The 12813-nt window shown below is 48.5% G+C and overlaps 1 protein-coding gene across 1 annotated transcript in view; it reads left to right on the plus strand.

Annotated features, from left to right (window-relative positions):
- Positions 1 to 8386: 8386 nt before the first annotated feature.
- Positions 8387 to 12813, plus strand: part of TMPRSS9 (transmembrane protease, serine 9) — a 16967-nt gene continuing 12540 nt past the window's right edge. The window contains exons 1-6 of the mRNA XM_009880582.1: positions 8387 to 8510; positions 9389 to 9516; positions 9982 to 10049; positions 10473 to 10651; positions 11661 to 11702; positions 12059 to 12172. Coding sequence (XP_009878884.1) covers positions 8387 to 8510; positions 9389 to 9516; positions 9982 to 10049; positions 10473 to 10651; positions 11661 to 11702; positions 12059 to 12172 — 655 coding nt within the window. The remainder of the gene's footprint in view (positions 8511 to 9388; positions 9517 to 9981; positions 10050 to 10472; positions 10652 to 11660; positions 11703 to 12058; positions 12173 to 12813) is intronic.

Consider the following 12813-nt stretch of genomic DNA (forward strand, 5'->3'; position numbering starts at 1 on the left):
TGCGGGGACGAACGCCGCGGTGGCGCGGGCAAGAGCCGAGCAGGTGAGTTCCTGCTCCTTCTTAGCAGTCCTTTTTATTGACTTCGAGGTGTCGGGCTCTCTCGGCTCAGGCGGGAAGAGAGAAACCTGAACCTTCTCCGGCAGCTGCACCCACCCGTGGCTGCTTCTCGCCCGCGTGGTCCCACACCCGCACACTCCGCCCAGCGCGGAACCCCCGCGCAGCTCCGGGCCGGCTGCCAGGGGGGCTCGGGCAATCTCTCCCCCTCACTTTTCCGGCAGCTTTAGGCAGGATTTGCTGCCTGCACTCGGACATTTCCAGACAAGTGGGAAGCTGAAACAGCTCCTTCCAGCTGAATTTTCCCCACGTTTGGGGAAATTCCTCTTGCTTTGCGGGCTCTAAGGAAACTGCTTGTTTCTGAATTTATTGCCTGTTAGGGGAAACAGCTAACCTTTCATTTGAAGTTGCAGATGCAAATAGCTTCAGTCCATTATGGCTAAATCATTTTCGTTGTGTGATCCTGGAGTGCTTTTTAGTGTTTTTTGATTCCATGTGACTTGAAAATGATTCGGGGGATGTTGGGAGCGCTTTGCACAAACGAATCAATGATGCTGGAGGGGATTTGGTCTGCTCATCAGGCCAAAGGAATTGGCCACAGAAATGGGCTTCCCATTGAATGTCTGTGGAAGTTTGACACTTCTGCCAGTTGTGCTCTACAGAACTAGGACATTTCATCTTTTGCCTGTTAACCAGCGTGTCTTCAGCTATACCAGATGTGTGGTTAAATGGATGAGTGTTGGCGGCAAGTGATCTCTGGACCCTCTTCTTTGAAAGTACTGGTTTAAGGAGGAACGTCTTAGTTTCTTTAACACTCTGGAAGCCAAACGTAGAGAACTGTCTACATTACTTAAAAGCTATAACGAATTATGAAATAGTCTAGAAAGTTCAGAGTATTTAATGGGAAATAAATAGTGTAGCTTTAGCAATAATGCAGACCTAAATGCTAAAACAAGCAACATTATCACTGTACGAAATACGCTAGTGACACAGCCATGGCTGTGAGCAGTTTTGACCTTGGCATGGGACAAACCTTGTCGCAACATCTATATGCTTGGAATAGCACCATCGTTTGAGCTAAAGTAAAAGTTTCTGCAGCCAGATGATGCTTTGTTCCCACAGTTGAAGGAAGGGCTCAAGAGTGCTCTCATGCTGCTTTGCACCCACTTGTCTGCCAGCTGTGAGATTGCCCTGCAGAGAGTTCAGGCATACTGCCCTGTGTCCTCCTGCTCAGGGGAGGTCCTGGTGGGCACAAGTGCCATGCAAGGCAGCACAGGCCAGTGCTGTGCCAGCGTACCTGCAGCCTGTGCTCAGGGATGGTCTCCTCAAGCAGGAGGGGCTGGCAGAAGCTGTACATGGTCATGCGGCGTCAGCACTTGGGTTTAGCAGATGACACTGTCCCATATTGAAGTCTTCCTTTGGGGGAGCATGCATTGCAGATGACTCGTTTCAGGGTACCATGGGGTTTTTGTGCCCACGAACATTAATGCCTACCTCTCAAACTGTAATAACAGCTGAAGTTAGATACAAAAAAATGTAATTTATGCGTTGCTTCTAATGTATGTAAGCTGGTAAGAAAAAGTAAAATGTGATTATCTGCAAAATAAAGACATCTACTTTAGCCTTTGTTCCTCCAAGAACTTCTGGTCCTTGTATGTCCACCATCTTCATCAGGATCAAGATTTCTCTCACAGCCTTTGCTCTGGGCCAGACACAGTGTCCACGGGAGGAGGATGGTTGTCACTAAAGGAAATGCCATGAGTTAAGCATGTGAGTTTTTCTTGGCCATTCATGAGCTGAAAAGTATCAAATTATATAGTGCTTCTATTGTGAAAAGTAACTGGGCAAAAATGGCACTTCCTTGCCTATTGGATACTCCCCATGTGTATTCAGTATTTACTATCTGTACCGAGTTGTCGAGCCAGCACAGTCAAGGGGGAGGAAGGCAGCCTTTATTTTACTGTGTAATCCACGGCTAAAAGTTTAAAAAGTAATTGCAGGTACAAATCTGCCCGGTACTCTGTTACCAAAGGGAGAGCTCCGGGCTGAGTGTCTCCAAGGTGGAAATGATGTTAGGGCCTTTGTTACCAGTGATAATACGAGCACCGGGGAGCTCAGCCTGTCTGTCATGTCTCAGCTGAGGCTGCAGAGCTGGCAGGCAGGGAGAGGATCTTCTTACTTGTAAACTGAGAGACATTTGAAGTCCAAGAGAGACAATAAACAAGGCCCGCACAGTGTCATTGGGCTTGCTGAAAGCAGGACTACAGCTGAACCAGAGGCACCTCCAAGAGGAGTGCTGCAAGTGAGCAGGCATTCAGGATCCTTACAAAACTGAGTGGCAGGGGCTGGTAACACCGGAGCAGATGTGTTCACTTGCAGGCTGCTCAGGGTCTGGAGCTGACACTGCTGGGGCCTCTTCACTTACTTACCTCAATAGAAAAGAGGTGTCCTCAGCTCAGGGTCTGCAGCATTTTAGGTGACGGTGTTTCTTTCTGCTTGGAAGAAGGGTATAGCCTTTCAAATGCAGCATAACGCCACTAAACATTAACCTACAGAGAGGTGGGGGACATGCACAGCTCTATGTGTGCAGTTACTGAAGTTGGAGATGAATTAAAGCAAAAGGATTAAAGAAAGTGTTCATGGAACCAGTCTGGTGGCAGGAGATGCTCATGCCACATGAAACAAAAAGGCCATGTTAGCCAAGCCTGACTTGACTGTGTCTGTTGACCGTGTGGATGGTTTGTCTTTGCTTGTGAAGGTACCGTCTGCTCCAGCTGGCATGATGCTGAGCTGCTCTGTCCTTTATATGTTCTACCAGCTGGCTGTTGTTTCTGCATGGGCTTTCTTTCATGGCATATCATCATCTTGTCAGAAGATTTAAAGGAAGACATATGGGCTCACAAGGAAGCAACAGTTTTATTCCAACACTCCCTTCCTCCTCTGGAACCCCACCCGCAGTGCAGCCCTGGGGTGCCCTTGAGCCATAAGGGGGAAGTGGCACATGGTTCTTGGTCTTACCCAGACTGGTAAGTCCTTGCACTGCACCACCACCTAACAGATACCTCTGGTTATAAACCCACTCCCCCTACCTTCCACCAGTAGCTGCTGCCACAAGTTGCTGAGCCCCACTTGCATACAATTAATTTCACAACTATTAAGAAAAAATAATGAGGCTTGACCCCATTTTAACTGTGATATTTGGGTTTCACTTCTCGCCACCAGGCTCTGCCAGCAGACCTGCTTGCACACCCACATCTCTTCAGCTCCTCTGGTCATGCTTCTTCTTTCACTTACCACAAGTGACCATCTTCTCTCTTCTGATCAAGCTTGTGGTTTGGTGGCACAGATGTGGTTTGTTGTTCTGGCGCCTGTGATTTTGAATTGTGAGTCCACCAAGTGAGACAGGTTGGAGTCCTTCATTTTGGGTTTTCTCCTTCTGGAGAAAGGTGATTCTGCTTCTGCTGTATTTCTCCTCTGAAGTACCACAAGTCTTATCTTGGTGATAAAATCATTAGTCCTTCACTCACCTTTGACCTGAAGTTGCAGGTGGATTTGCTGCTGATCTTGTTGTCTGCCTTTTAAGCAAGTCGCATATTTTTCATACCAACGCCATCATTTTGCAAAGGCTCTGTCTGGGTGAAGACTTACAGGCATGACCTTAGACCATGAGACAGTTTTACAGCCCTTGTGTCTGAAGGCTCAGCAGACACAGTATTGCTGTGCTGGGAGCCAGACCTGTAGTGGTACCAACTTAATGTGGGATAAAGCACAAAGACTCCAGAACAGCCTAGACTCTGCCATTTGGGGACATGAGGGTTTTCTCGCATTCATTATCTGTAATAGAAGTGGACTTTAGAAGACACAGGTGCCACTGTGTCTTTCCTGTGCTTCTTTCCTCTGGTCAACAGATGAGGCTTGGCTCATGTCCTGCTGGTGGAGGGTGCTGCTAGGGGCTGGCAGACAGGAAACAGGAGAAGCTGGAGAAGAGCAGGAGGGAGCCTGGGGCAAAGCAGTGTGAGCATTCCTGTTCCAAAGGGAGAGAACGAAGCATGGAGAAGGCTGGGAAGGTGGAAGGAAAGGCCTCAGGAGGTGAAAACATGAAAGGAAAGACACAGCAGAGGCAAAGGAAGAGAAATACCAAGCAGTGGAAGACAAGAGGCCAGGGAATGTGGAGGTAAATAAAGAAAAAACAAGACCTTTGGCCAAGTAGCCATCAACACAGTGCTGGGGGGTCACCGTCATACTTCAGCCTCAGGAGCTGTCACATTTTGCAAGAAGCCAGTTTCTACCTAAAACCAGGAACCACCACAATTTGTGCAGAACAGTTGTGTGCTCTGGGCCAGTCTCACAGGTGTGTGTGCTGTGGGGTCCACCAGGCTGAGACAGAGACCCCTGCCGTGGGGAGCCTGCAATCTGTGCCCAAGGCGTGGGCAGACACTCAGCATCTCCCTCCTGCTGCCCTGTCTTGTCCCCTCGTTGCTCCTGCATGTGATGTGCCCCTGACCTGCTGCGGGAGTGCGCATGCATGCACGCACACAGACACACACACACTCTCTCTCTCTCTCTCTCTCTCACACACACAGACACACACACACGTGATACTTTATTGTCCTTGACAAGAAGACCGGGCGTTAGTGACAGTTTGTCTAATTAGAAGAAAAATTACAGATAAATGGGTATTTGTACTTTATATTTTGAAATTTCACTATCTGAACCAGTTGAGAAATAAAATACCTCTTCCAAAAGAATCCTGTGGAATGATTCAAGGCTGCCCTGGAGCAGAATCCAGACTCCTGTAGAGAAAACAAACCCTGAGTGGCCAGAAAGCAGAAGAGCAGAGATGGTGGCCATATCCCAGGAATCTCATCAGATCCTTAGGGACAGACAGAGATTGTAATTTTCACAGGACGATTCTTGTTGACATTCTCTGTAGCACTTCTTATATGCCTTCTCTGCTAAGATGGAGCAGTGAGAAGAAACCCCACTAAGATAGGACTGGAAGGACTCTCTTAGATCACTGAGTTTCCTCCTGCCCCTATCAGGGGCATCATATTTTACAGCCACTTACAATTTATGATCTGACAAAAAATATCAATGTGCTTTTTCTTCTCAACTTTCCTACTGGAAACTCCTACTCCTCTGACTGTTAATGCTTTCCTAATTTCTTTGCCCACCAACAAAATTCACTTTTTGCTCATCTGATTTTATACAATGATGTTTTTCAACGTACACAGTTCATTGCTACTCATCTCCGTTATGTATTTACAGATGGTCCTTATCTTCTTTCACTAAAAAAAAATCCAACCTCTATTTTGCTCTTGCTTTCCATTTACATGTCTTTTTAATTCGTTTTTAACTCATACCACTCACACCAAAAGAAAGTAAACTTTTCTTATGCTAAAATGGAGAGCAAAGAAGACAAGTTTTGTTTGTTTGGGGAAGTAGAAGGCTTCTTTGTCTATAAATATTTTTTCCAGTTAAAATGCCAGTGCAATGAATAATATGAACTTCTTTCTGAGGTCCCGAGTACCCTTTTTTGTAGTATGACTTTATATGCAGCCAAGATTAGTTCAATCTAACTTGTGTTGTCAAACTAACACCCAGACAGAGCCAGTTTTGTCTGTGATGTTAATTTTTTTCTCAGATGCAGTTGTCTTACCTTTAGAGTCCATTGGTAGTAAGACCACTGTTGCACTGGCCAGCATATCGGGACGAGATTTTTGAGTTTCCATGTCCAGCATACTGCAAGACTTGAAAACCCACTGGAAGAGCAGAGGAGGGAATTGCTCATCTGTATGTATTCAGGTCACAAGGACCACTGGAAAAAATGTTTCCTACCTGTTTTCTCTTAGCCAGAGCTGAATTGTCAAATGGAGATATTGTTAGCAAAACACAGGGGCCCAAAGTGCCTATCTGCCAGGCTCAGTTACAGCTGAAAAAGAATATTTGGAGGTCTGTTAGAAAAAAAAGAGGCATCTTGGACAGACTCTCCCTTCCTCTCTGTCTGTTGCCTCACAAAGAAGTGACCTTTTAAAATCTCTTATCTAGAAGCTACAGTTTAAAGAGCTGCTGACGACTCTTGGAAAACACTGAAAAGCTCTTCTGAAAGTGTGCTGCCGCTCCCTGTGTCCTGGGTCCCTTTCTGCCCTCTTTCTCTTTCATTGCTAGATGCATTTGCATCAGAAAAGGCTGATCCTCCGCAGGTTCCCTGTTTGCCGGAGTCACAGCCTGATTTATAGCATCAGTAAATAGCTGCTGTTGCAGCCCAACAGCTCACAGCACCTTCTGGTAGGAAGTGGCCAGTGCAGAAGTGACCAGAGGAGATGTCTCTCGGCAGGACAGAATTTGGGACTGAGGAGGGAAAAGCTGCGTGGGTTTTAATGTTCTTGAAGTTGTCAATATCTAGGCAGATAAAATTTGAGAGATGAATTTGCTTTGCCAAGACTCTTCTGGTGTGACCTGTAAATCTGGTTTCCCATCAGCCAGAGGTTGAGTCCTCAGAAAACTCATTCTGAAGCTGAGGAACTTTGGACCTTTGGCCAAGAAGGCTGGACTTCCATGTATTTCCATCTGACCAACTAAATTGTCTTAGACTTTTGTGTGCCAGTGTGAAGGGACCGGTTGTGTGTCTTCTTCCTACCCGTGAGACAGAAATATTAATCCAGTAATTTAATACATTTTAGGACCAGAGGAAATCAGTTCCCCTTCTTGTGTCATTAGGTTTCTTGCAAAAACTAACATGGCTGAAGTACGGCTGATCGAATGATTGTGGATAAAGCAGGATATCCCTGGCTGTTTCATTCCTACTGATATCCAATTGTTGATGACATGCAAAAGGCCAGCCACAGGCTGGCTTGTACTAGCAAGAGCGCAGACAGAAAAACAAGATAAGTGCCCTATTTTTGGCGTTTTTGAGATCACATTTGGAGTACCGTATCCCTTCTGAGCATCTTAAGTGCGTGAAAAGCATTGACGTACTGGAACAAGTCTAGCAGAGGCCACTGGATCACAGAAGGCAGGACAGATCACATGAAGGGGCTTTGGTTCCTGCACAGGATGTTTGTACCACTTGAAGCAAAATACTGGAAGCACCAGTACCAGTGCTAGTGCTGACCATAGGGAAGGAGAAACTGCTCATCAGGATAGTAGCATAGCTGTAATTAAAGCACATATTAATTGTTCTGCATTACTAGGCACTGGGAGCTCTCTGCTAAACACTGTAGTGAGTTTTGTTATCCACTGAATTTACTGACAGTGATTTTATATTTCCTTCACAATTCTTGCAAAAATATGGAATGGAATTGGGCTACATATGAAACCTCACCCTAGAACCTGCCGTGTAAACAACTACAGGGTGAGGTTTATTACTTAGCCAGTTTTAATCCACATAACGTATACCATGGGGATGTAAGTAGCCTAGAGTCAGGATTTCAGTAGCCAGGTCAGAATGGTCCAGTAGAAGCAGCCAAGGATTCTTGAAGTTTTCAATACCAGTTGGCTTTGGTACACTTACTGTCCAGAGTCCCAGGCAGGTCCCTCTCCATAGCTCTCTATTCAGACTGCAGAGTTTCATATTTAGGGATGTGACTGCAGTCTAGTCTTGTTATTTGCCGGCCTATAAGATAAATGTTGTACTTTCCAACTTAACTGTTCCACCTGCTACTGCAGGTCCGTGATTCCTGAACAGCATCAAAGTATCTGCTAGTGACACTGGCTGGTTTTAGAATCTTTACTAGGGGTGATGTCTGAAGCAGAAAGTACAAGCCAAGATGCCAAGCCCAGTCTAGATTCACCCCTTGCTGGTGTTCACCCTGGCATCATAGGACCTTCAAACCCTGTTGCTAAAGCAAGCCTGGAGGACCATCTGCTGAAGAGCAAGTACTGTGTGCCGTCCTGGTTGGACCCTGAGGCAGGGTCTGTGATGCTGAGACACTGGTTCAGCGCTCACCCAGAGCTTGTGTCATCAAAAGGACCTGTGCAGAGCACAGAGATAAAGGCATCAGGCTGGTTGGTATTTACAACAGACATAGCCATGCTCAGTAGTGGCCTCCGAGGAAGAAAGGGAGGGGGAACCAGGCAGGGAGGGGCCACTATGGTTGATGTGCTCAGGTCCTACAACCTAGATGTATTAGTAAAATCTCCTGATGGTAGCCTGAAGCACATTCAGGGGCCGAAGTGTGTATCCATCTTTTTACTTCTTATGATAATACGCTGGTTGGACCTCCTGGAATAACCATAGCTTGCCAGCTATGTCACATTTCATCCCAGTCTTGTCCTTTTCCTCCTCTTCTTTTTAATCACAGAGGTCATCTGTAGAGCTTCTCAGACAGCATGGACCAGATAAAGCCAGTGCTAAGCACCCAGAAAAGGGGACTGAGGGCCAGCTGCTGGAAGGTAACCACTGCTGCTGCTGTGGTGGGCAGTGTGACAGCTCTGTACCTGGGGATCCTGCTGGGTGAGTGTGCAGCTGGGTACGTTCTTTCAGTTTATCTGCTCCAAAAAAGAAATGGTCTGCACAGCTCATAGTCCTCATAGCAAAAATCCTCAAAAGCCTTCTCCTGAGGACAGAATGTGGTCAACTCTCCCCACATACACACCCGAACTGCAAGAGCTGTAGTCAACTCATGTTGTGAATATATGACTTTAAGGCACTTTATCTTCAGTGTTGCATGGCACATATGCTCCATTCCTCTCTTCTAATCTCTCCCTGTGACTCCCAAATTTCCTGTCACTGTATCTCACTGCCCCAGCCATCTACCACAACCTCCTACAGCCACTGACCATTGCCCGTTTTACTGTCTCACTCCACAGCATGTTCACTGTCTCCTTGCCTCTCCCACCTCCCTCCTGCTGCCTCTGGTGCCCCATGGCCAGATGCCGCTTCAGGCAAGCACCCTGATGTTGACCCCAGCCTGACGTGACTGACAAGTCACACCAGCACAGCTGTACTGTACAGTGCCACTTTCTAAGCTGGCTTCCATACCCAGCACACCTTTCTCCAGCCTGTTCCTGCAGGGCTGGGGCCAATCTGGGATTGCACTGCCAGGTTGTACCCATCTGTTCGTGAACTTTTGTCTCAGGCTTGACAAAAGTCCACCATTTTCAAGTTCAAATTAGTTCAGTGCAAAATTCTCCTACTGCATGTGCGCAGGGTAGTCCAGTGTGGCCATGGAGCACCCCCAAGGCAGCCAGGGTGGTCAGGGACAGTCAAGCTGCTCAGACCAGAGGGGTCTGATATTCTAAAGTGGACAGCGAGGAAGGCTGGATCCAGCCATGGCCCTGAATCTCCATGTGTCCTTTGTGACTCTGACAGACACCTTCCCTCTCTGGCAGCATGTCATCCTGTGGGAGAGACCAGCTTTGAGCACACAGTGGAGCTGCGAGGAATAACATTCAATAGCAGCTTACAGATGGTGAACTCAGACTACTACAGGGTGCTGACGCCCGCTCTTGAGAGGCTGGTGAGTTGTTCTGGGGTTGCCAGGAAAAGACTTGGGAAAGATTGTGGTGGTTGCCCAGGGCCCAGCTCAACTGTCCTCATTCAGCAGAATCTGGATGCCAAAGGCAGGAGGAAAACAGGGACATTAAACATCGTCAGGGTACACCACGGGGCTGAGCTGCACTTTGAGAGGCCCTCTCAGGACCCTAAGAGACAGTTGTGGAGTGGAAAATGTGTGCTGAGGTCTGTTCCTTGCAAAAGAGAGGTGCTAGGAAGGCACAAAGAGGGATGTGCTGCCTCACACCCTGAGCCAGGGTGGGGAAAGGGTTACTCATGAGCTGGACACAGGTGCTCCTGCTGCCTGCAGAGACAAGAGAAGATGCTTCAGCTAGCTCCAGCTCCTGGCAAAATCCTAGGCATCATCTAGTTGCATCTCCCAGGGGCCTTTTGGCTGGTGAATATGTGACCATTGTTCTTTGCTTTGCAGTTTCTGTCCAGTTTCCAGGAATCCCAGCTGGACTGGAGCTGCACTGGTTGCACCATCCTGGGCTACAGGTGAGTGTAGGCAGCTCTCTCTGCAGACTGTGCAGCTCATGTTTGAGGGCATTCTGACAGCCTCCACCACAAAGGTGATCTCACAGCTGTGTTCTTGTTCAAAACTAGTACAAAGAGAAACTGCTTTTTGGTCAAGGCTGGACTTTCTTCTGGGATTGCACCAATGTTCTGGATTCTTTCATTTGGAAATGCAGTCAGAAAGGCAGAGGAAAACGGCTTTGTTCAACCGAAGCTGAACTTTGGGCCAAAGAAAAAAATGCAAATGACTATTTCAACTCAGAGCACAACTCCAGAAAAACTTGCACCTTACATTATTAAGAATTAGTTTTGTTTCCCTCAAGTCCCCTGGAAGCAACTAGCAGAAGAGCCTGTCCCTTGTACTGACCATAGAGCCAACGTACCCATTAATTTTCTGTCTTCCAGGAGGAATGGAAACTCGAGCGTGATTGTCCGTTTCCGCCTCCGCTTTGCCCTCCAGGATTCCCAGCCCCTGAGCTTGACCATGGAGGAGGAAGCTCTCAGGCACGGACTGGCAGCTGCCCTGCACGAGCAGGGTCTCTCCCTGGCTGCCTATGGGACAATATCCTCAGCTTCTCTTACAGGTATGCTCCTCCTGCAACTGCTGGGCAGCCAAAGCATGGTGCCCTGTGCTGGAGCTGCTAGCAGCAAAAGTCATGCTAGCAAAACTGCTAGCTGTGTCTCAGATAGCCAAATGGCCACAGGGCTTTAGCTCTGGATGTCCAGTCAAGACTTTGTGCCCAGCACCAATGTTAGAAATGGAGATGCTACCAGGCACTCAAGCAAACCAACAAAAGATGCTCTGCCTGGCTCCCAGGTGCTACCAGCTTCAGAGGACAGCAGCAGAAACATGGCTAGATCTTGATGGTTGCTCAAGAGACGTTGTGGGGAGTCCCCAGGTCCCCTTCCAATGCTAATGCTGTCCCACTGCTCTGCCCTGCAAGAGCAGCTTTGGTGGCCTGCAGCAACAACAGAGCCTAAAGCATAAATTGCAGCTTCTTTGGCTTTTCTTGCAGAACCTGGAACCAGCCTGAGGGACAATAGATCAAGCTTCAGGAGGTTAATTGCTGGGTTGTCTGAACCTACAAGTGCAGAGCAGCCCTTAGGCAGTCCTCAGGGTTGTAGCAATAATTCCTGCTTAGGTAGATATTTCTCATATTTGAATTATTCTCTGAAACCACCTGACTAGAAATTCTCCTTTCCTTCCGTGACTGTTGAGTTGCATGTGACTGTAGGACTCCAGGTCCAATAGATATAAAAAAACCCCACATGTACCTGGAAAACATTGAGGTATGGGTTCTTTTGCAGGTCCCTCTGCACTCCCTGCAATGACGGGCAGTGTCCCTGGATCTTGGGGAGCCTTGTGCAGCCCAAATAGAGGGTGCACAGACACCCCTTGGCTTTAGGCAACAGCCTTGCAATAGCTTCAGCCTTGGAGCTTGCTCCTGGGTGGCAGCTCACTGCCACAGCTCTTGGGAATGTCTCCCTGCACCAGGGATCGCCCCAACAGCCTGCAGGGCTGTAGAGCATGCAGCCCCTGTGCCCCCGACTGGGACACCTTCACTGATTCCCATTCCTTCCATTTTGTCACAGGTCCCAGTGAGGTCTCTCCCCACAGACCTGGACTGAAATCAGGTAAGTGCCAGGCAGCAGGAAGAACCATCTGCCCCAGCTCCATCTGCTCCTCTCCCTGATCCAGCTGCACTCTGCAGCCTGACCTGTAGCATCCTCCTTACTGGTGGCCTGGCTGCAGAAAGGGCACTTGTGCCCCATCTATTTCATAATCTGGTGGTCTAGGACCCTGCACCCCTTTTCCCCTGCAAGCTCAACAAAAGCTGCAGCTCTGCTCTGGCTCCATCCCGCAGGGACTCTGGCACTGCCAGGGAGCTGAGTGACATGGACACCATGGTGGTTGACCCCTGGGGAAGCCGGGGGATGGCTGCTGGGAGGGCTGCAGAAGACAAAAGTGACTTAACCCTTGCTGTCTGCAGGGAGCTGCCCTGGAGACATGTTCACTTGCCGCAACACCCAGTGTGTGTGGAAAGAAAACCCTGAATGCGATGGCCAAAAAGACTGCGACGATGCCTCTGATGAAAGGGGCTGTGGTAAGTCTCTCACAACAGGTCTCCTGGACATGGGGGACAGGCTACAACCCACTGCTGCAGACCTTGACATTTGTAACACCACTGGGCTTGGTGGCACTGAAGAGAGACAAGGACACAGCACAACTTGTCAAGCCAAGAATAGATGTCTGCATCAGGATAAGGGAAATTGTACCCTAGGAACACCTTGGTCCCACCACCAGCTGCAAAGTGTCGTGACAAGGCCCACCTTCCTGGTGGGCTGGCATGTTGGGCAAGTGCCACATGCCCACAAGCTGCTGGGAGCTGATCACGGGGCAGTGGCTGAGCTTGTCAAACTAGCCAAGATATTTCTGTCCAGAATTTCTTGCTTTAGAAGAGTTTCAGGGAGGATGCTGTGATGGGCCAGTGTTTTGCAGTGCTATTTTCCAAGCTTGCAGGTTAATGTCTGCCCTGTGACATCCCCGGCAGTATCGTGGAATCATAGACTGGTTTGGGTTGGAAGGGACCTTAAAGCTCATCCAGTCCCACCCCCCCTGCCCTGGGCAGGGACACCTCCCACCAGCCCAGGTTGCTCCAAGCCCCGTCCAACCTGGCCTTGAACACCTCCAGGGATGGGGCAGCCACAGCTTCTCAGGGCAACCTGCCCCAGGGGCTCACCACCC

The sequence above is a fragment of the Charadrius vociferus genome, unplaced genomic scaffold (assembly GCF_000708025.1).
Source record: "Charadrius vociferus isolate BGI_N301 unplaced genomic scaffold, ASM70802v2 scaffold702, whole genome shotgun sequence".
In the NCBI taxonomy this organism is placed as follows: domain Eukaryota; kingdom Metazoa; phylum Chordata; class Aves; order Charadriiformes; family Charadriidae; genus Charadrius; species Charadrius vociferus.